General features: G+C 40.3%; 1 protein-coding gene across 1 annotated transcript in view; it reads left to right on the forward strand.

Moving 5' to 3' along the window:
• The first annotated feature begins 537 nt into the window (after positions 1 to 537).
• The window catches only part of tmem131 (transmembrane protein 131), a 28,939-nt gene continuing 7,962 nt past the window's right edge, over positions 538 to 21,514 (forward strand). Inside the window, exons 1-28 of the mRNA XM_071923427.2 lie at positions 538 to 752; positions 4,410 to 4,471; positions 4,711 to 4,751; positions 10,413 to 10,481; positions 12,021 to 12,141; positions 13,200 to 13,316; positions 13,425 to 13,547; positions 13,694 to 13,774; positions 13,922 to 14,072; positions 14,229 to 14,285; positions 14,405 to 14,466; positions 14,555 to 14,663; positions 15,680 to 15,788; positions 15,968 to 16,121; positions 16,218 to 16,388; positions 16,654 to 16,764; positions 17,208 to 17,342; positions 17,654 to 17,758; positions 17,868 to 17,954; positions 18,291 to 18,443; positions 18,556 to 18,631; positions 18,741 to 18,855; positions 18,985 to 19,123; positions 19,260 to 19,369; positions 19,496 to 19,568; positions 19,744 to 19,895; positions 20,007 to 20,149; positions 21,124 to 21,310. Coding sequence (XP_071779528.2) covers positions 581 to 752; positions 4,410 to 4,471; positions 4,711 to 4,751; positions 10,413 to 10,481; positions 12,021 to 12,141; positions 13,200 to 13,316; positions 13,425 to 13,547; positions 13,694 to 13,774; positions 13,922 to 14,072; positions 14,229 to 14,285; positions 14,405 to 14,466; positions 14,555 to 14,663; positions 15,680 to 15,788; positions 15,968 to 16,121; positions 16,218 to 16,388; positions 16,654 to 16,764; positions 17,208 to 17,342; positions 17,654 to 17,758; positions 17,868 to 17,954; positions 18,291 to 18,443; positions 18,556 to 18,631; positions 18,741 to 18,855; positions 18,985 to 19,123; positions 19,260 to 19,369; positions 19,496 to 19,568; positions 19,744 to 19,895; positions 20,007 to 20,149; positions 21,124 to 21,310 — 3,185 coding nt within the window. The 5' untranslated portion in view covers positions 538 to 580. The remainder of the gene's footprint in view (positions 753 to 4,409; positions 4,472 to 4,710; positions 4,752 to 10,412; positions 10,482 to 12,020; positions 12,142 to 13,199; positions 13,317 to 13,424; positions 13,548 to 13,693; positions 13,775 to 13,921; positions 14,073 to 14,228; positions 14,286 to 14,404; positions 14,467 to 14,554; positions 14,664 to 15,679; positions 15,789 to 15,967; positions 16,122 to 16,217; positions 16,389 to 16,653; positions 16,765 to 17,207; positions 17,343 to 17,653; positions 17,759 to 17,867; positions 17,955 to 18,290; positions 18,444 to 18,555; positions 18,632 to 18,740; positions 18,856 to 18,984; positions 19,124 to 19,259; positions 19,370 to 19,495; positions 19,569 to 19,743; positions 19,896 to 20,006; positions 20,150 to 21,123; positions 21,311 to 21,514) is intronic.

A 21,514-nucleotide genomic window follows, 5' to 3' on the forward strand; every position in this document is an offset into this window, starting at 1 on the left:
CTTCATTTTTTACTAGTGAGAACATAAAAGTGACTAGCAAAAATTAAATTAGTTCTTACTACCTATTTAATTAGATCTAGTACTATTATATAAAACTAGTAGCCTAATATTACAATAGCAACTATAGTGACTAGTAGGATAGGGATTGGTGACTTCAAAATAAGTAGGCCTACTAGTGGTTATTTTTTTTTTGTGTTTTTAGGGAATAAATGATCAAATGTGTGCCATATGAAAAAAGGCAAAGAAAAAAAAAAAATTGTGGAGGAAAACACAAAACGTCAATTGTTTCAAGTTAGTAACTTGAAATTACCGATTAACAATTGGGTGTCTAGAAGCAATGCAGGTCAGCACATTACAGACCTTGCACACTGCAGAAGACCAGCTTGTACCAATCGATAAAGGTACACTCACTCCGCTACAGTAGGTAGCAGTATACACCACTATAATGCTGTGTCAATCTGTGACGCGCCCAAATGAAACGGAAGAGAAAGAAGAAGAGCGGCCAACGTCCTATTCACTTAGTTGAGTTCGAGTTTCTTCAAGGCTATGATTGACAGAGTCAGCAGAGGTTTATATTGGCATGTCCGCAGACTCGCTCGGTTATTATTGTAATACAAAGATCTGCAGTATGGCGAGTCAAGAAAGAGCTCAGAGTTTGCACCACCCATCAACAAGAACAAAAACATCATATATCGGATTCCTGAGGATGTTATTTATTGCTTTCATTCACACGTCGCGGGCGAATAAACAAGGTTTGTAACTTAGCTGGCTACGTACACTAGCTAGCGCTAACTACCTTAGACATTTCTATCCGAAGTGTAGGTTGAGGTTATCCTATACAGGCCAACTTTATCACAGTTAGCCTGCTAGCTAGCTAATACCTTGCTAACCCTGCTCCGCTGTAACGTTACCTATCTCTGCTTACTGTTTAATGTAATTTTATTGCTGGAATGAATTGGTGCCTTGGAATGATGCAAATCATTCTCCAAAATGAAAGTGCTGTGGCCTTACACTAACTGGTAGCTTCATAAATGTTGTCACCCATACCATATATAGCTAAGCAGGCTAATGTTAGCTAGCTAGCAAGACATTTTATCTTAAGAAATAGGAACAGGAAAGGTAGCTTGTTAGCATTAGCTTAGCTAACACTAGCTATGATCTTAATGTATTGGAATGAAGACATGGCAGATTGGCAACATAAATAATAAGTCTCTCTGTTGCGCAGGCAGGCAAGCTAACATTACTTCCTCGTACTAGTGTCAGATGAAGGTATTTTGTAATTGCTCAGATGACGGTTATGTGTAAACGTGGCTGAAGGAGCGTTTGATACATGGTTCCAGCGAGGCAGTGATCAGTCCACCCTGCTGTCCTAACGGGCCAAATCGAATATGACTGAAGTGTCAGCTGTCAGATCCACCTATACAACGGGCTGTGTTGTCCTTAGCTTACCAGTAGTGAGTGTGTAGCTATAGTTCACGTCCAAGAACAGCTGTGCCAATTTTGAGACGTGCCTGAATTGTTTAAATTGCTTCCAACAAGTCACATTAGTTACGTTCCAAGTCTTTATCTTCCAGGGAATACAAGGACGCAGTGTTTCCCTCTCACAACAACACAGCGTTGTGTATTTGGCAAATACTGTGACAACTAATTCACTGTTGCGTTGTCACATCTTTATTTCTATGCTCACCGTCCTATCATAGACAGTGCAAGCTTTGCAAACTTAACATAGTAAACTTAGTCCTGTCAGAAACTGACTCAGAGTAAGTGCCAGTGGTGTTGAACTATTGAAACATCCCAGCACAGGCCTAAATGACAGAAAGGGTGACTTGTGATTTAATGGAAAGAATCACAGGTTAATTTGCTGCTGCCCTTTTTAATATTTTGAAATGGTCGCCATATAACCATGTGACCATTATTGTTAAGTTGCTTGACCATATAAGTTGCTTGAGGACCAATTATAGAATGATGGACAGAAAGATCCTAAAGGTTTTGGAAACAGTCTCTCTTCTATTGTAGCCTTTGTCATTACTTTACCCAATGTTGACAATGTATCAAGGACTCAGTACCCACAAGCATCTTTTGTTTTGACATACCATGCAACTAAAGAGTATAGGTTTGGGACTCATCAATGGCTTTCACTCAAATCATGAGTTGCATTAGGTGTCACCTCTAATCAGTATAGGTTTGAATGGAAAGGTATCCCAGGTACATCTAGGCTACTGTTAGAATATTGTCTTGATTTTTAATGTGATCATGTGCTTAGCAATTACTGATTTTACACATGGAGTTTGCAGTAAATTTGTTTATTTCCATGTAGCACAATGTTTCACAGATCATTGTGTCTGTTACAATGGTTAGCTAATTTAGATTGCATGACACTACTGCAACCCATTCCACTTTGAGCATAGTCTACTACTTTTCTGCACCCTATCACAAAGACACTATTCACCTCTGCTTCAATGCCATCTGTGTATTAATCTGAAAATTAAACTATTAACTCTAAAGCTTGTGCTGGATAACCAGCCTGAGTGAAGACCAATCATTCCAGTGGAAGATTTGTAATTTGTAATGCTTTCCCTGCTCAAAGTTTGCCATGAATAGGATCCACAGAGGTTGATCTTCTAGCACAAGCTTTGGCATTTCAGATCGTGTCAGGTGAAAAGCTTCTCTGTATAGTGAAAGCATTATACATGCTGAGTAATGAACTGAATGCTTGGATTTCTAAGCCTGTAGATTCATATTATGAGTGAGTAAAATGAGAGCCAATGCTAAAGCATCCTTTATATTTGTTGAAACAGTCTTTCCTTTGATAATAGGCTAATTATGAAGAACACTGAGGAGCTAATATCCTTTTCACATACAACCCGGGACTATTACGGTATACTGATCTGGGTCCATCCCTGTGGACTGTCACCTTGTAACATCATCAATAACAGACAAGTCTATATCCTGTGTTCACAATGGCAGATGACATGATGCTCCAGTCAGGGAAACGACATCGGTTAAACACTGAACTTTCACACCAAGTGGAGCAGAGTGTGACCAGGTCTCAACCCTGATCTGTACCAGGCTCGTTTTATAGGGTCACCTTACCCAGGTCGGCCCTTTACAACTGACAGTCAACCCATGCATTTCCCCGGTCACTAGTCCAGTGTGAATGGAGTATACAAGATTCAAAGGGGGTGTGGGGTGGGGTTACTTTTGCCAGTATTACTTCGTGTTTCAGTTCCAGGTTGTGGTCCTGATTATTTATACCACGTCTGTGAGTAGATCTAGGCTTACAGGCTGGACGCTTTCCCTCTTCCCTTCCTAACTGAATAGTGGTTTGTATTTGCTCGCAAAACTTAGCTGAAAAGTTGCAGCACAGTAGTGCTATCTCAGATTTATGGCAGGCAGCAAGGAAATATAGTAGCTGATTGTTGGTAATGCCGTCCTGCACATTGCATAACCCACAGCTTGTGCTCCAAGAGAATGAAATGCAGCCTAATGCTTTTAAGTATAAATTATTCAAATATGTGTTATCAACTTGTGGAAAGATAGGTGTGATTGTACGATATTTGCGTGCAGCTATGAGTGACAAGAATTCTAAGTAGGTCTGGTGAAAATTTATGTGATAATTCTCCAAGTCTTGAAAAGTTTGAGAACTGCACAAAAAGCCTGAAAACAGGAAAAAAAAATGCTGTTCAGTCCCAGTATACTATAGAGTTGACAACACACATTTTATGTAGTTGCAAACTCACCCCTTCTTGCATGTTTTGTTGTTTGTTGTTGTGAAGAATAATCTTTATTTTTTATAGAGTCATATGCTGTAGTTGATAGGCATATTTCCTTTAGCCAGAATCAGCGTGTTTTGTAGTGAACACTGACCCAAATCATCAAATCCAGTCAAGAAATTAAGGTGTAAAAGTATGGGATTTTCAAATGGAAAATATGTAAGGACCCAGAGTTAAGAATCCCTATGTGATTTACACTATGGGGACTTTCCCCTGAGGGCAGAAAGCATTTTAGAAGTGATTGTTCTCTACTGATTCTGATATACAGTTGTCCCCTGTGATTTCACCACTTTCTTGCTGATTTACAGCTGGCAATTAGAATTGGCTGCCAGTACCCAACATAAGTCCTGACACCACTCTGACTTTTGCAGTGTTTTGAAAGATGCTTTGCCAGGCAAATCAGTTTAAATATAGCAGCCTTCGGTAGCCCATTCATTGACAGGCAAACCACTGCATTTCTCTTTATATTCTGTTTCATTGTGTTTACCTATGTTTTACCTACAGAGCTTCTATATGTTGTATTGTAAAAGTTATATTCAGTAGTATTGGCTAGGTTTTTATGTTTTTCCCTTTTACATAGGTGCCATTTAATGATGATGATGTTAATATTAATAATGTCTTTGCTTATTTTCACAGCATTCATTCAGTCAGACACAATTCTAGAAGTTCTACATTTTGGCGAGGGAAGCCTCTTACAGGTAAGAGATATTAGGCTACTTATTTCAATTTTTCATTATCATCTAAAACAGTCCCATTTCTCATAAGGGATATTAACATTTACACTATTACAGAACTAGGAAAGGTAATAATAGTCATTTAGATTAAATTTATACATTTTTATACCTCGTAATGTAACAATATATATGTTCAGTTATTTACAACATTTTTTGTAGTTAGGCTACATGATGGCTCATGTCTCTGTTTTACTTTTTTGCAGGCAGACTCTGACATTGATTTTAGTTTATATCATCAACAAAGGTAAGCCTTTATTTTTATTTTTATCTTTATTTAGTTCATAATGTCCCTTCCCCAAGTAAACTCAGTTTACAGTTAAAGACGCTACATGAAAAATATTCTCCTTACCACAACATTGTGAAATTGTTGTGATGACTCTTCAAATGTTAGCAGCAAGAACTGCAAACTATTTGCAGTATGTAGTTTATATTACATAGGCCTGTGATGCCTGTTTGGTTACATGCAAGTGTTAGTGTGGGTCTAGTCAAGCAGTTGCTTGTACACCTTTTACACATAAATTAAACAAGCACATAAAACAAGCTTCAGGACAGGCTGCGATTATACTTCACTTTGTCATATAGATGCAGTTTTTGAGGACTTATCATTCAAAGTAGGGCTGAAACGATTCCTCGAGAAACTCGAGTAACTCGATTACTAAAAATCATCGATGCAAATTCTTTGCATCGAAGCTTCGTTTAATCCATATAACTATATACACACTCAGTGTTTCGCACGGATGATTATTACTGTTGCACAACGCGCTGGAGAAAGAGAGAGAAAATAGCGAGGGGCGAAGAGAAGAGACAGGCCAGAGAAAACGACAGAAAGTGTCCAAAGTTTCGGATCCAGTGTTGCCAACTTGGCGACTTTGTCGCTAGACTTAGCGACTTTTCAGACCCCCCTGGCGACTTTATTTCTCAAAAGCGACTAGCGACAAATCTGCCGACTTTTTTTGACCATGGGAAGCAATGTTAATGTGTTGAATCCCAAAGCATTTGGCAATAAATTGGTTCGGCTGATGCTGGTTTTCTCTACTTGCTTGTCTAATCCAGAGAGGTCTGACGGTCACAGCGCTTCCCACACACAGCGTAGCTCCCTCCCTCCGCTGAGAGCAGGGACTGTAGGATATGGTCCACTTGTAATTGCTACCGGCGTACGCCGAAACTGGCCGGGTGGGCGGAGTCAGCACTTAATATTAAAACGGGATGAGATGAAGGCTAGTAAAGAATGCACGTTAATTATGGCTATATGTAATGGCTAGTTAAGAACGTAAATCAATATGGTGGCTAGTTATGATGTCCCTAAATTAGCTAAGTTTTGCTCAAGAAAATAACCACAGAAAATAAAATGCTGCAGTCAATTTGTGAAAGCCTGAGCTTCATTCATGTTATTATTATGATAGTCTCACACACACACACACACACACACACACACACACACACACACACACACACACCTACTCCCCTCACAGTGATGCATAAAATACCCCAGAAAGCAAAATATCAGGTGGTGTAAGTAGCAATTGGAGCCTAAAATGCACCAGTCCAATACAGCAGGTATATTCAGTTTAGTTTGATTGCAGTGAGTAGGGTCAGCAGGTGTAGGGCAACCCTTCAACATAGTAAATAAATGTACATTAGCCAGTCTTATGAACTTGTATGATATTTAGGCCTAGTAATAAATATCAATAATAATTATTATTTCACCTCGTTTTCAGTAAATCACAGTGCCGTATGGACAGCTTTGTGCGGACACCTTTTCTCTTTTGTATATTTACTATTGCTCTTTAATAAAGCAAAAGTATTTCTTATCCGATTACTCGATTAATCGATGGAATAATCGGTAGAATACTCGATTACTAAAATAATCGATAGCTGCAGCCCTAATTCAAAGGTCCGATCTGATCAAAGGTTGGGTGTTGTGAGATCACATCACTCTGCGTATAAACTTGGTTTGTAAATGTCTATTATGTGTCTCCCATAGCTGTATGTATATACATTGGTCCATATTTTTTATCCAGCTCTTCCTCTCCATCTCTTTGCATAACTCATAAGCACATTGTGGCTGGATGTGTCCAGACTTGTGTTGAATTCTGGAAAACAACACAATCCTGACCACTGCCCAGTCTAGTTTTGAACATCCAATGGCAGTGGGAACAAAATCTGAATTTTGCCCATCATTCACGCTGTGCATCATGGCATGATTGAGTGATGCAAATTGCATTAAAATGACAAGTATAAGCATAGCCTGAAGTAGGGCTGCACGATATATCGTTTCAGCATCGTCATCGCGATGTGCGCATGCGCAATAGTCAAATCGCAGGACGTGCGATGTCAGAGAAGTCTGTAATTATAATAATTTACTCCGATTTAAGGGTTTGTTGTAAGAGTAGCGTATGTTACCTTTCCAGCTTTCGCGGCTCTGAACCGTAGTTGGGAAGCCTCTGGTGTTGTGCTAGCCTATTTTAGCTTAGCCTGGCTCGTAGCTGGTAACAAGCTTTTTACTAAGAGTCCGGACCAACTCTGCAGTGGAGAACTGGCACTTTATTTCGGTACAGCAGCGAACGTAATGCACGGCCTCTCGGTGACGTTCTAAGCTCTTTTCCCGCTAACTATGGTAACTTTACTCACTTAGCATCCTGCAACTCACTCTGGCTGCGGCTAAAAACACACTCACTTCCTACTACGTCACCCGCGCAGGTTACCCACAAGGCCACCTTCTTAAAGGGGCAAGGCTTGATAGAGCTATTCAAGCATGTATTCAAGTCATTTGGTGAAAATTCCTGTATTTTTTCATATCGCAATATATATCGCAGAAAAAAAAAATATTGCAATGTCAGTTTTTTCCAATATCGTGCAGCCCTAGCCTGAAGTCTTGATTGGGTAACATAACAGTGATCTTAATTTCATTATGCTCCCGGCTCTAACATAAGCAACATTAGCAAACACAGTAGCAAATGTCAGAGACACTGCTGAAATTATAGTGGAACGAATTTTCAAATGCATGATCAGTCACTGTGGTCATGTGAACAGCCAAGTACAACAAGGTTATTCTGCCAAGCCTAATGAACTTGGACATCATTTTCATTATATTTGACACCAGACCAAATGCCAGCTAACAACCAAAAATGAATAGCTTGATCATCATCATAATCATAATCACAAGCTGCCAAAGCCAACAAGACAACACAGAAACAACACACAACCATGCTAACAATAGCAAGCTTGGCAAATTGAAAACTGCTCAATCCATGCCATTCAAAGTGCCCATGCTGGTCCACCAGACCCCAGTGTGCCTCTCCTGACACAGCTGGTACAGATTTGGAACAGTTCATTCTAGCTGTCCAGACCACAATGCAAGTTTGTCAGTAGATTGCTTTTACCCACAGTGGCAGGGCTAAGAGAAGGAGACAGGGGCGGATAGTTGTGTCTTTTGCTTACTTCCTAACCCTCTGATACTGACAAAAGCCCCTGGTTAAGTCATATGGCATCAAGGTCGAGATCAATTAAATGTCATACTCAAGCAAGCCTCTAGACAAAGGCATGCCTGACAGAAGTGCATCTTTGGGGAAGTTATACTTTCCCCACCTCTGTCTTTCACAGACAAACATCAGTTCCTTATAACTGAGCACTGTCAGGACTGTGGTGATCGTTTCAGAACAGCACTGTATATCCAGTCTCCTGAAATACTGTCTGGGATACTCCAAGGATTTTTCTTTACCAATTAAACCTTGAGAGGAAACAGTCTTAAATGTCTTTATGTCAAGTCAAGTTTATTTATATAGCCCTTTATCACAAGCATGTCTCAGAAGACTTTACAGAGAATGGGTCTAGCTAGATCTAACTAAACACACTCAGTGGTAAACAAAATTATGTAGGACAAACATAGTGAAAAACACAAGGTAGGTTTAGCAAGACAAACAATCTACCTATTCTACATAGCCTATGTTATGTGATTGGCTGGACTCGACTGTGTGTTTATGTTGCCTATGCCTAACAGATAGAGCTGCTCAAATCAGTAAATACTTTTTCTAGATCAGCAAAAAGAGGGAGAAAATCACTAGCCTTTTTTTTTGCTATATGACAATTTACAACAGACATATTCATAGTCTCACTTTCGTTTTTAAAAAAATATTTATTAACATTGAAGAATGTTTTTGTATCGTGGCTCGCACATAACATGTAGCTAATCTGTCCTTACTTTTATATGTATAGTCTGTGTCATACAATGAGCCTTGTCCATTTGTACAGTATGTTCTAATCCATGCAGGGGGTTCTCTTGCATGGTCATAGCATGACCACTCCCTCAACAGAGCCTGGGGGAAGGGTATTTTGCTGTGTTGCTTCAGAGGTTTTCTAAACGCTGAGCTTCCCTTTTTTCCCTTGATCATCCCAGGGTTTGGTGTCTGTCTGTGTTCATCTGTTGGTTGTTTATTGCTCTCTCTCTGCCGCCACTACTCAGCCTGAATCAGTGCATCATCCTCCTGTCTGTCAAACTTGAGCTTCTCTGTAGCGTCATCTCTTAGTGTGGGGAAGTTGTCAACAGACTAGCCACTTCCATAGGAATCTCACAGTCACTCTGGCTTTTTTTGGTACCCCCAGCTGAAGGTTAGCCTGACACTAGACATATGCAGATCCAAGGCCAAGAGGCAGCGCCCTCCCCATGATCCCCCCCTGCTACTCCTATTACTCACTGACATTCAACACATTAGGTCTGAGGTGCTCAGCAAAGGCCACACAGAATTCACTGTCAGAATATACTTGAATCCTTAATCGCACAAGAAATTTGTCAACAAGCATTCAGCTGAATTTTCTTAGTTATTATATTAATGAGAGAGCTGAGGACGGACAGTAGATAACAAAGCATCCCTGAGAAACACTATAGCCTTGCATGGTTGGGTCTCTGTGTGGATTACTATCAACCCCAGGGGATGGAAATCCACTCCGTCTCCAGCCAACTCAGCTCATGGAGGACCGTGGTATTGCCATTGTCTCCTCCTGCACACGTAGTCTTGGTAGTAAATGGGTGAAATTGATCTCCGGTAAATTGTCTGACCCCAAGGTAATGTTAAAGTAATTGCATTTGAGTGACTCACTGGGGGACGATTTTAGCTACCAGCACTTCAATGGTACACAGTCAGAGTTGGGAGGATAAAGTATTTCAACAATAGTTTTTCCTTGCATACAATAACTTGGTGGCAACCTTATAGCTGTTATTTGAACTTTTCTCACTGATCTGGTTCTGTGTGGTCCTTTGTAAAATGAGTATTAAGAGTATTAAGAGTATTACATGATTAAGAGGCAAATACCTTCAAATGTCAAATGACTTTAAGCTTGGTTGTGTACCACACCTGCATCACTGTGAACTTTTATTTCCATGAGATTTACATAAGGGCTCCCATAACACAGCTCTGTTGTACAGTCGCCTCGCCGTTTAGTTTAGCCCATAGATGATTTGCTTCCCTTTGAGGAGGGCCTTGTCTATTGTTAAGATACACCTGTTGTTAAGCGGGTTTGGTGAGTTTTTAACCCTACGCCTGTGCCCTAAGATCACACCTGTGAAACTGATGCTCAGTATTTTTTTCTGCTTGCCTTCATGTGAGAGAGAAACACAACACTCTCAAGGTTTTTCTAGTCCCAGTGTGACAAGAAGAAAGGCGTTTTTTCCCTGTGCCTCTCCAGTCTATGGATTTTCATAGAGATTTTCAGTATGGAAGTTGTCTCTCACAGATGGGAACAGTGTTCCCTGGACCATCATATACATCGTTAAGAGAGCCTGGACAGAGATTATTGATGTCTCGGCTGTGTGTTTAATGTCGCATTTGTTTAAAATGCACACAAACATGGATGCCGTTTTTCTTAGCCTGCTGTTTTTGCTGCTGTCACGTCTTCCTCTCTCTCGCAGCACGTCCCCGCACCGTGGGAACTGCCGACCTATACGTTTTGAACCTCCAATGTTGGACTTCCACGAACAGTGAGTGTGCTACATGTTGTTGTTGTATGCTCTGTCTTTATTACATTACACACTCTTTGTGACACTTTCTATTATTTATTTACAAAGTGATTTAAGTAAAGAAGCAATTACCCTATTCATTTGAAAGTAGTTATTAACATTAAAGGTTGTAAAATTGTATTTACTTTAAGGTTACCCATCTTTTTTGAGGTGAAGAGCCACACGTTATCTCACTTATAAACTCACTCACTGGACATATTAATGAAAGTGTTTTTCTTAAATGCGTTCAGAAGCTATGTCCAGTATTTTGTTAGCTTAAACAATGTTTCCTATACCCTATGGATATTTTACAGACTGATGCTCGATCAATATGTTCCAGTGTAAAATTAAAATTTTACATAGCCTGGCAAGAATATGGATAGCTGAGAGTGGTGTATTTTAGTAATTTATGGTATGCACTTAACAAAGCCATATTTTTAGTTTCGCAGGCGACACCCAGGTTCATGGCCAGATTTATAAGATCACATTCCACACTGACAATGGGTGTAGCACCCATGTAGTGTGACCCAGCTTAGTGTGCCAGAGTAAGAGAGTACATTAGGTGATTCAGTAGCGCTCGAAGGGGCTGCAGCCCCCCCCCCCCCCCCCCCCCCCCCCCCCCCTGCAGCCCCAACTCCCAGTGAACCCACCCAGCTGTCTCAGCCTGCGCTCCCCCTCCTACTTTCTCAACAAACAGTCACCTTATCAGCTGTGTATGTTTGGAAGGAATCAAAATGTAACCTTGAGAAATTCTCACCCTGTCTCTAACACACTGCAAATGAAGGCAGGATTGAATTACTGGCCATCATAAATCAGCCCATATGAGCTCAACTTCAGATACAGTGTAGAAAACATTAAGATATTGGACAAGCCCGTTCTTGTCTAAACTGAAGGGAGAGGGGTTGGTCCGTTTACATCTATCTTCCTTGTGTTGGAGCTGCCTTACTTGCTTCTTCATTTGCTTCACTTAAGACAAACAGTTGATTTGGAGATATGAAATTTGAGAAATGTAACTATATTAATTCTCCACTAACCACCTGATTGGCTGACCTCACTACAGGTTACATCTGTCACTTTACTTAGACTTTGAAAGGAACGTTCTTGACCCTTCTTCAAGTGAATAAAACTGTATTATAGCCATATTTAATTGCATTTCCTGTCTCTCTTTTGTATTTCTGTTTTACTCTCATCTTCTCTCATCTAATCTCATCTTTTAAAGCAATCTTTGACATTATTGGTCTGTTTTTACATACATTTTACATGTGATAATTTTATTGGAGCTCCCTATTTTAACCCGCATGCAATAGGTGTCTTCTACAATAGTTTTTCAATTTCTTGAATTTAAGTTAAAAAAGCCCCTCTGAAAAAATGGCATACAAATTTATAACAAATTTTAATATTTATACAACTGATAGGAATTGTCATTAGATCTATGGGCCTAGGAAATGTGTGTATTGTATATTGTGATTTTGGGCTGTTATAGTCAGTTGTTGTTTTATCACTTTCTTTCTTCATCTATAGGCCTGTGGGAATGCCAAAAATGGAGAAAGTTTATTTACATAATCCTAGTTCAGAAGAAATTAGTTTGATATCAATATCAGCAACAACAGCACATTTTCATGCATCCTTTTTCCAGAATAGGGTAAGTAGTTATCACCTGAAAATCACTTTCTGAACAGTGACTTGCTTTCAGGCCAGTGGTCACAATACATTTAATGCATGTGTAACAAGAACTGTAGAAATGCTGTATTTCCTCTTAATATATATTTATATTGAATAGTTCTACTTATCTTTAGTCATATGGCTGTGTGTTATTAATGTCACCATGTTGTTTGATTATCATTAGTGTCTCCTATTTAAAGGTGTTATGTGTATTTAGAAACATCAATATATCATTGTCAAATTCATTGTGATACCGTGGTATAATTACCATAAACAAATGAGACCATAGTAAAGACAATTGTTAGTTCTAGTTTTTCTTAAAATTTAGACCACATTATTTCCCATAAACTCCGTTGCTTCCTGTCGCACAGAGGATGTTGCTTCTTGTCCCCCCTCCCCCTCCTTGGTGTTGCTTTTCGTACCTTTGTTTTCTCTTTCGCTTTGCTGAAGAAGAAGTGATTTTTTTTAGTATAAAATATCCACCATCTGCCATTGCGAGAAAATCTGAAAGCTACCAACTTTATCGAGGCCTTGTGATTGTGGCTATTTCGGCAAGCAGCTAGCTGGCTACTATCTGACAGACTATGGGGAATTGTGTGTTAAACAAATGAAAAATGGACATTTCCCTTCGTTTCTCTGTTACTGTAGATTGGTGATCACTATAAAGCGACAGGGAAGGATTCATGGGAATTGGAGGCAAAATCCACTGAACAGTTACCACTTGCGGCCACAGGCCCCGCCAGAGTGCAAAAGTTACAGAGTGCAGCTTCAAAATGGCCTTTGTTAAACAATACCCGACTGGGAAATTCAGTTCTCATAGCACTAGACCTTTAAAGTCAGGTGTCGTGGAACAATGTGTTGAGATCTTAGCGGTTATCAGCCCAACTGTTTGAGGGTCAGTAGAGTTACAGTGGGCTGAGAAGTTGTAATCTGCTTGGTCTGTTAAAATATCTAGTTCAGTTACAGAAGAAGCTGTGTTTGTTGTACCAAACATACTTTTTTGTGCTAATTTTTTCTCCCCATCCTTTTCTTCAACAGATAATTCCACCAGGGGGAAACACGTCATTTGATGTTGTGTTTCTTGCCCGTGTAGTGGGGAATGTAGAAAACACTTTATTTATTAATACATCACATCATGGAGTGTTTACATACCAGGTAGAGGCCAAAATAAACATCCCTACTTTTTCTTTTTGAATTGAATGTTTAGTGTCGGGGAAAGTGTGACTGATAGCCTAATATTGCGTCTCCATCTCTGTCCTGAAGGTTTTCGGGGTTGGCATCCCGAACCCCTACAGACTGCGGCCCTTCATAGGGGCCAGAGTCCCAGTAAATAGCAGTTTCTCACCACTAATAAACATCCACAACCCACACAGTGAACCACTGCAGGTAATCAGTCATTTAGAGCACTCAAAACCTCTGATGATTAAATTTGCCCATGTTTGATTCATTTTTGTGTGAAACTGATGTATGTTGATGGATTGATGATTACTGTAGGCATTAGTTGAGTGTGTGTGTGTGTTGTTTTCTCCCAGGTTGTGGAGATGTACTCCAGTGGTGGGGATTTACATCTAGAGCTTCCCACGGGTCAACAAGGAGGCACTGGAAAATTATGGGTTAGTTTCTTATCCTAGTTTCTTTCCTATGTTAAGTTCACAGCTTATTTATCTGTACCTTTTTAAAACAACACTTGAATAATAGACATTTACTGCATGGCAATGAGAGTTGAATCATAGTCACCCATGCTGACTTTTTCCCTCCAGGAGATTCCCCCATTTGAGACAAAGGGGGTGATGAGAGCCAGCTTCTCGTCGCGAGATGTAGACAACCACACCGCTTTCATCAGAATCAAAACCAATGCCCCCAATGAAGACCAGTTGATCATCCTCCCTGTAGAGGTGGAGGTCACCTCAGGTGTGTCACCAAATCCTTGTGAATTTTCATTACCTACAATTTACTGTACTACTCAGTGTGCTTGTGTCTTTCAGCTAAACATTTAACATGATAAACATTTGTGAAACGTGCCTTCAGCCTATATATTTTCTCTATTTTCTCTTTTTCTTGGTGTAGCCCCTGGTATATACTCCTCCACAGAGATGCTTGACTTTGGTACGCTACGGTCACAAGGTAAGTCCTACAAGGCTTAGGGCAACATGAATAAGGCTTACATTCTGCAGTTATTCTTGAGTAATCCTTCTCTGCTCTCTCTTCTCTTCTTTCTCTTTCATAACTGGTTTGTGTTACAGATCGACCAAAACAGTTGAATCTACATCTTTTAAATTCGGGAGCAAAAGATGTTCCAATTACAGTAGGTTGCCTTGTGCTTTTTAAAGCCATATATTTAACAGGCTATCTGAATCCTTATCTTGACGGTATTCTTTACTTATGCTTTACAGAGTGTCCGGACAACACCATCAAATGAAGCGGTCACAATAGACTTCAAAGCAATCACGCTAAAAGCTGGAGAGAGTAGATATACCAAAGTTGCAAGTATTAGTTTTGATGGTAAGTCCTGTACCAAACATTTCTGGAAAAATATTATTTGTTTTATTTGTTGATATTTATGTGGCGATAGTGGGCTCTTGTTTTCTTAAAAATATATCCAATATTATTTCTTTCATGAACTTGTGATTTGAATGTCTTTTTCGTTAAAACAACCTTGAACCATGAAAGATAGGCCTGTTCTTAGTTTAGATTTTCCAGAGGCAATTTGATTTGCAAACTGCAAAGCTTGTGACAATTGGTGGAAATCACATTAGGATCTTAAAGTAAAATGCCTCTGTTGTTGGGTTTTTGCTCCTTGCTATCATTTCTCCTCCACCTCAGATCCACATAGACTGTTGTTCTTTGCATACAGTGTATCATGGCATATATAATTCAAAGTGGCATTGTCCTTCAGTGTTAAATGCCATCAAATATGGCATTGACACCAAACCCTCCTACACCACAAAATGAATCTTTGCCTACTGTGCCCCTATTCAAATTATTCAGTTGAATAACAACAAAAGTATTTTCAATTGAATATATTTTCTCCATGATTAAAAGCATACTATGAAAACATCTAAATAATACTGAAAACATTTGGAAGGAACAAATATTTGTTTCAAAGGTATTATTTGTCCTGCCGAATATGGTTCGAATTCAGTAACATCCCTAATGGACGCCCAAGTAAATCACATTTGATATACCGGATGTAATAATAATAGTAATTCTCACTTAAAGGAGAATTAAACAAACATGGCGTAACTTAAGGGAAACTTAGAAAGTTAAGGCTGAATTTAAAGGACCAAACATGGAAATATTAAAACAACAACAGTAAAACTGCTAAATCTGCTGCCTGGAACTTGAAGATTTCACCTGGGGAAGACCAAATGAGAGGGCAGCTTACCTAAAATTGCTTCTGATTTCAGCGATTCCATTCACTATTTGGGTTTATATTGTACAGCCTCCTCTTGTGGAGCCTTGTATCCTCATGCACTGCACTTAAATATCTGCTCTGTGATCTTTGCTTTTCATTACAGCTTCAAAAGCAAGAAGACCATATCAGTTTTCTGGTAAAATAACAGTAAAAGCAAAAGAGAAGAGTTACTCGAAGCTTGAAATCCCATACCAAGCAGAGGTTTTAGAAGGGTAAGTTGTTTTTGTTTGATAAACATGTTTTACTGATAACATCCATCAATAATATGGAGAGTTGACAGTTTAATACAGAACAATAAATGTCAGCCTGCATATGAGTAAAAATGATCTATATATACATCCCTGCATCATAGATTGATCCATTAAGGTTCCTCTGGTCTCTCCTCTTGCAGCTACCTGGGCTTTGACCACACAGCTACCTTGTTCCATATCCGGGACAGTCCCGTCGACCCAGTGGAACGACCCATATTTCTCACAAACACCTTCAACTTTGCTATCCGAATACACAATGTGTCCCTGCCTGAAGAGGCCAAAACCATGTTTAACGTGAGTGTCGCCAGAGTATGGGTTACTGAATACTGAATCTGAACTGTTATATACTCATAGAGAGCAAAATCACATCACTAATTCTCTTCATTTTAGGTGCAGAATTTCAGTGCCCCCATCCTCATCCCCCCACACGAGTCACGTTACATCTTCTCCCTTCTCTTCCGGCCGGTCCGACCCTCTATCCACATAGACAGCAATATCCTGCTCATCACGAATGCCTCAAAGTTCCACCTGCCTGTCCGGGCGTACACAGGCTTCTTAGAGGTACACAACGGGCATGTGGTTTGTTGTTTGTAAAAACGTAAATAGTAGCAAATACTGGTGTACTGTTTAAGGTACAAGTATTTTTAGGTTACTCACTTACCCTCAAGGTGGTATTGACTTAGGAGTTTATGCAACTTATCAGTGAATGTTCTCATCCTTCTGTTGATTATGCTGGTAGTCTATATTTGTTAGTAGATGCCAGGATTTATGATGGGAATGTGTCTGTGTAATGTGGTGTTTGTTCCATGTTACCTGGTCTGAACAGCCCCTGGTCCTGTCACCCAGCCTGAAGGAGAACCTCCTGGACTTTGGTGTCCGCAGTGCAACAGACACCAGCAGCATCACATTTGTGGTGGTCAACAGTAATCCCATAGAGGTGAGAATGTATACTGCATGACACACACACACACACACACACACACAAACCAGTGGCCAATTACCTGTCATATTTTCTGGACAGTTTTTCCAGGAAAGAAGTAAAAAGAAATCTGATGCAAACTCGGAACTGGCCACAATTTTGTGTTTGTGCATATCTGTCTTTCCAATTCATTGCGCAATTCACCAGTTCAGCTCATTGTGCAAGGCATGTCTGTTTCATCTTTAGAATAGGCTGACTTTTATTGAGTACAATACCTTATCAAGATCATGTTGCGACATAAGCCTATATGCTAATACATTCATTCACACATTGGTAGTAGATATGGTGTGTGAGTTTAAGCAATTTGAAGTCGAGCTGCACATTGTGCAGCAAAAGGAAAACAATCTGTAGACTAAACGTAGATTCTCACACACCTTTCCTTGTCACTTTCTGTCCTCCAGCTGGAGATCAAGTCCTGGCTGGTCACAGGTGACAGTCTTTCCATGGAGCTATTGAAAACGGAGAAAGGGAACAGGACAGTGGCTCTGAGTCGCATGCGGGAGCTGCAGAACACTTCTGCCTCCCATCACAAAACGGTAAGACCTCCTTATCCGTGGAAAGCTTGAGTCAACAGTGTCGCAGTGTCATTCCATAGCTAGTTCTGGCTTATTGTTGTGAGCAGGATGCCACTAAATTTGACACAATCACCAAAATCCTCATAGTAACAATAGCAGAGAGAAAAGCTCAGGGAGTACTCTTAGCCCCAACTATTTTAATGTAAAAGAAAAAGTAAATTGAGCTTTCAGTGTGAAAATACATGAAGCATATGAAAAGTTGCTTCGGATAGTAGTGTCAGATGCCTTAAATGGAAAAGAAATCTAATGCATGTTTTTGTGTCTCTGTAAAGGTGATATTAGCCTCTGGCTATTATGCAGCATTCAGAGTGACACTGGTGGCCAAGGCGCTGGAGGGCACGTATGACGGAGCCATACACATCACCACAGACTATGAGGTAGGTAGTCAGTCAAGTCCCCTCTCTGTGCAGTTCTGTTGTTGAAAGGAATGCACAACCACAATTCAGTTTGGCCTTAATATTGATGTGAATATTTCTTTCCCCTCAGATATTAACCATCCCGGTGAAAGCTCTCATTGCAGTGGGGACATTAAACAGCTCCCCCAAACACATCGTTCTGCCACCCTCCTTTCCAGTAAGTAACTTTACTGATCTATTCATGAGAATGACAACACTCCAAATATACATAGACCTACAGGTTATTACTGCATTTGTAGGAAATGGGTTGATCTCTCTCTTATCCTTATAATGAATGGTGGTGCTACACTGGGTCAACAACCATCTAATGTTTTTTTCTAATTCGCTGAGGAGTAGTTCACACGTGTCCTGCACTGGCAGGAAACAAGATTAGATTTCAGACATATCCTGATGCAACCGAACACTGTCGAACACAAAGCCTCTTCACTCCTGCTTGCGAACACGTGAGGTAAAGGGCTTTTGACATGTCTGTATGTGTGCTATTCGTCCTCAGGGGAAAGTTGTTCACCAGAGCTTCAGCATACAGAGCTCTTTCACACAGAGAGTGAGGCTACAGCAGATCCGCTCTCTCACAGAAGATGTACGCTTCTATTACAAAAGGCTCCGCAACAATAAGGATGAGTTGGAGCCCAGACGCAAGTCTAAGGTAGGGGCTCGTCTCACAGAGCAAAATTTGTGAGGCAAAGTGGTTCTTACAAAACAACAGAAAATATTACAGTTTATGTACTTTTCTCCCATCCACTCCATCTCTTTTGCAGGTGGCAAATATTTATTTTGATGCCAGCTTGCACTGTGGTGATCACTGTTATGTTGGACTGCCATTTGTCCTTAAATGTAAGTGTTCTTGATCTTATTTTTGTCCTTTTTGAATCTGGGTCACATTAATATCTCAAACAATTAACAATCAATATTCAATTGCTAATATCTATTTTTTCTTTCATAGCGGAGTCCAAGCCTCACGGACTGGCCTTGCAGGAGGATATTTGGGATGCTGATGTGGATCTGCACCAAAAACTTCTCAGACGATGGAAAGAGCTGAAAGAGCGCTCAGGCCACGAGTAAGTCATATAGTGCTTACAGGATCTTTGGGCATGGATTATTAAATTTTACTGTTATTTGGTTGTTCCATACTTGAGGACTACTTTACAAAACATCATGAGATTCTTTTTTTTTTTTTTTTACTGAAGGGTTGAAGCCATCTTTGAAGTCAACACAGACCTTCAGAAAAACGTGCAAGCTAAAATAACAGCACAGATGACCTGGCCGTCACTGGTCAACTCCTCACAACGAATTATGTTCCCTCTCACCAATACAAACAGCTCCTCTGTGAGTAGAAACAACCTCCCTCTAATTCATGCATGCACCGATACACACACACACACAGGCATATCTTCAGGTATAGGTAGAGTTGTGAACTAGTGTGTGTAACATGGCGCTGGGACAACTGTCTGTTTCTTTGCAGGAGGAGGAGGTGATTCTGGAGAACCCTGCCGACGTCCCTGTCTTTGTCCAGGTCCTCCCCTTGGCTCTGTTACCCAATCCCTCTGTGTTTTCTGGAAAGCTAGCTGACAGGTTGGAATTCCCCACAACCCACAAGTTTTTTTTGTTTGTTATTTTTTTGCTTTTTTAAATCTTACTGCTCTCTTCACATTGCAGAAAAAAAGGCAAATAGTGATCCTCACTGACTTTATTTTCCAGGCTACCATTAGGAAATTTGTCCAACATCAACATCAACACGAATACTTTGGAATTCCAGGTCCACAGAAATCAAGTGAGTACTACGGGATAGACAATTGACTTCTGTTACAATGCAGCAGTTATTCAAGAATTCTAGGAATCAGCTGGTTGGCATAAAATTTAATTACTAATCGCAATCCTCTTGTCCGTAATTGAGCCAACATGTGGAAGTTGTTTATCCTTAACAGGCCCTTTTGTTTGTTTGGCAGACATCCCTAATGAAGAGCAGTACAGGGTTTGTAGAGGGACCAACTAGACCCTTTGTGTACAATCTCCTCCTCCTGCCTGGAGAGGTCAAGTCCTTCAGTGTGAGGTTCACTCCTACCAGCAACCACAGTGTCTCCTCCCTTCTCATAGTCAGGTATGCATTTGCAAAGCCATATTCAGTTTTTAACATAACCAACTAAAAATTCCCACTAGTTTATAAGTGTTCCTGTTCTGAAATTGTTTGCATTATTGGGAATCTATTTAGGAATAACCTGACTGTGATCGACACAATCGTGCTGCAAGGCCGGGGTACGACGGAGAGCCTGAAAGTTGCAGGGAAGCCTCCGGGACAAGGGAGCTCGCTGAGGTTTAAGATGACCGAAGCCCTGCTGAAAGACTGCACAGAGAGTAAGTTTGTATTGCTGAGACCCTGCTCATGGAGTCTGTTTTACTCTGAGTAACATGTACCAGTACACAGGATGGTAGAAAATCCCTTGTGCCATAATCAAAGGGCGAGCATTCATACAGAGGCCTACTTCAGATGTCAAATAGATGATGTTCAATCCTACAAACTGTAGAGGACATCAGGCTATGCTGTCATACATCTACAGGACCGTCAGACAGGCAGCAACATTCACTAACCACCTCACACATGTGCGTATGTCATTGGGATTATTAAGTGGGCCCCTCCCATCACAGATGTGTCATTGAATTAGCCCCACAACACCTCCAGAAGGCTCAACAGTGATTTCTGGCGTCCCGGAACCATCCTCCTCCACACCTGCTCTCAATACCGAACAAAGCTATAGTCACCTAAACTAACCCTAACCCTAGCTCCCAGCATTACCTAATAATTTATAGTCTCGTAATTGGTCTGAATAATAATAGGTTAGTAGGACAGGTGACCCTGCTGGATTCAGTTGGCCTACTCATCAGTTCAGAAAACAAATTGTTTCAGCAACTGGTGACTTTAGTTATGTAAGACAATTATGCCAAGAGCTGAGAATGGTGTATGACTACCCACTCCAGCTGCCGTAGCTACACTCTCATATGATATCTAATTCCTGTCTTCGTCATAAGATGGATTGCCATATTTGGACTGCAACTGAGATAAACCAGAGCAAACATACTAGTAACATTCAATATATGCATGCTACAAACAAATGCTAACAAGTTGCTGTCCTCTTGTGCCGTCCTGTACATTGATAATGAGATTTGCACAAGTTGTCCACAGTGTCCAGTTCAGTGTACTTTATTTTTCCTTGAAGAGATTTACATGATTTGGTGTATAACGCATTGTATTTCATTTACAACCTATTCAAAATCCATTGTGTTAATTTTCTAATTGTTTTGAATTAACCTCCCCTCCTCGTTTATTTCAGAGACGAAAGTGAAGGAGCCAAACTTCACTCTCAGACGAACATTCAGAGTGGAAAACACAGGCTTGCTCCCGATTAACATCAGATCAGCAGAAATCAACGGACAAGCTTGTGAAGGATATGGATTCAAAGTTCTCAATTGTCAAGAATTTGCACTTAAGCCAAATGCTTCAAAAGACCTCGTCATACTGTAAGTGAACAAAACTGCCACATGTTTCGATCCCATTTCTCCATCAGTGTTTTGCAGACCTGTTATCGTTTAGTCCAAATTGGATCTGCGGTCTGAGAACTAGGTCAGCATAAGAATGCGGGTATTGCATTGTAACTCAAGTCACTAAGTATACACATCAGTTGAAGAGAGAGAGTGTGCACGTCTGTATGTATTTCACGTGTG

This window comes from Centroberyx gerrardi, chromosome 9 (genome assembly GCF_048128805.1).
Source record: "Centroberyx gerrardi isolate f3 chromosome 9, fCenGer3.hap1.cur.20231027, whole genome shotgun sequence".
Classification (NCBI taxonomy): domain Eukaryota; kingdom Metazoa; phylum Chordata; class Actinopteri; order Beryciformes; family Berycidae; genus Centroberyx; species Centroberyx gerrardi.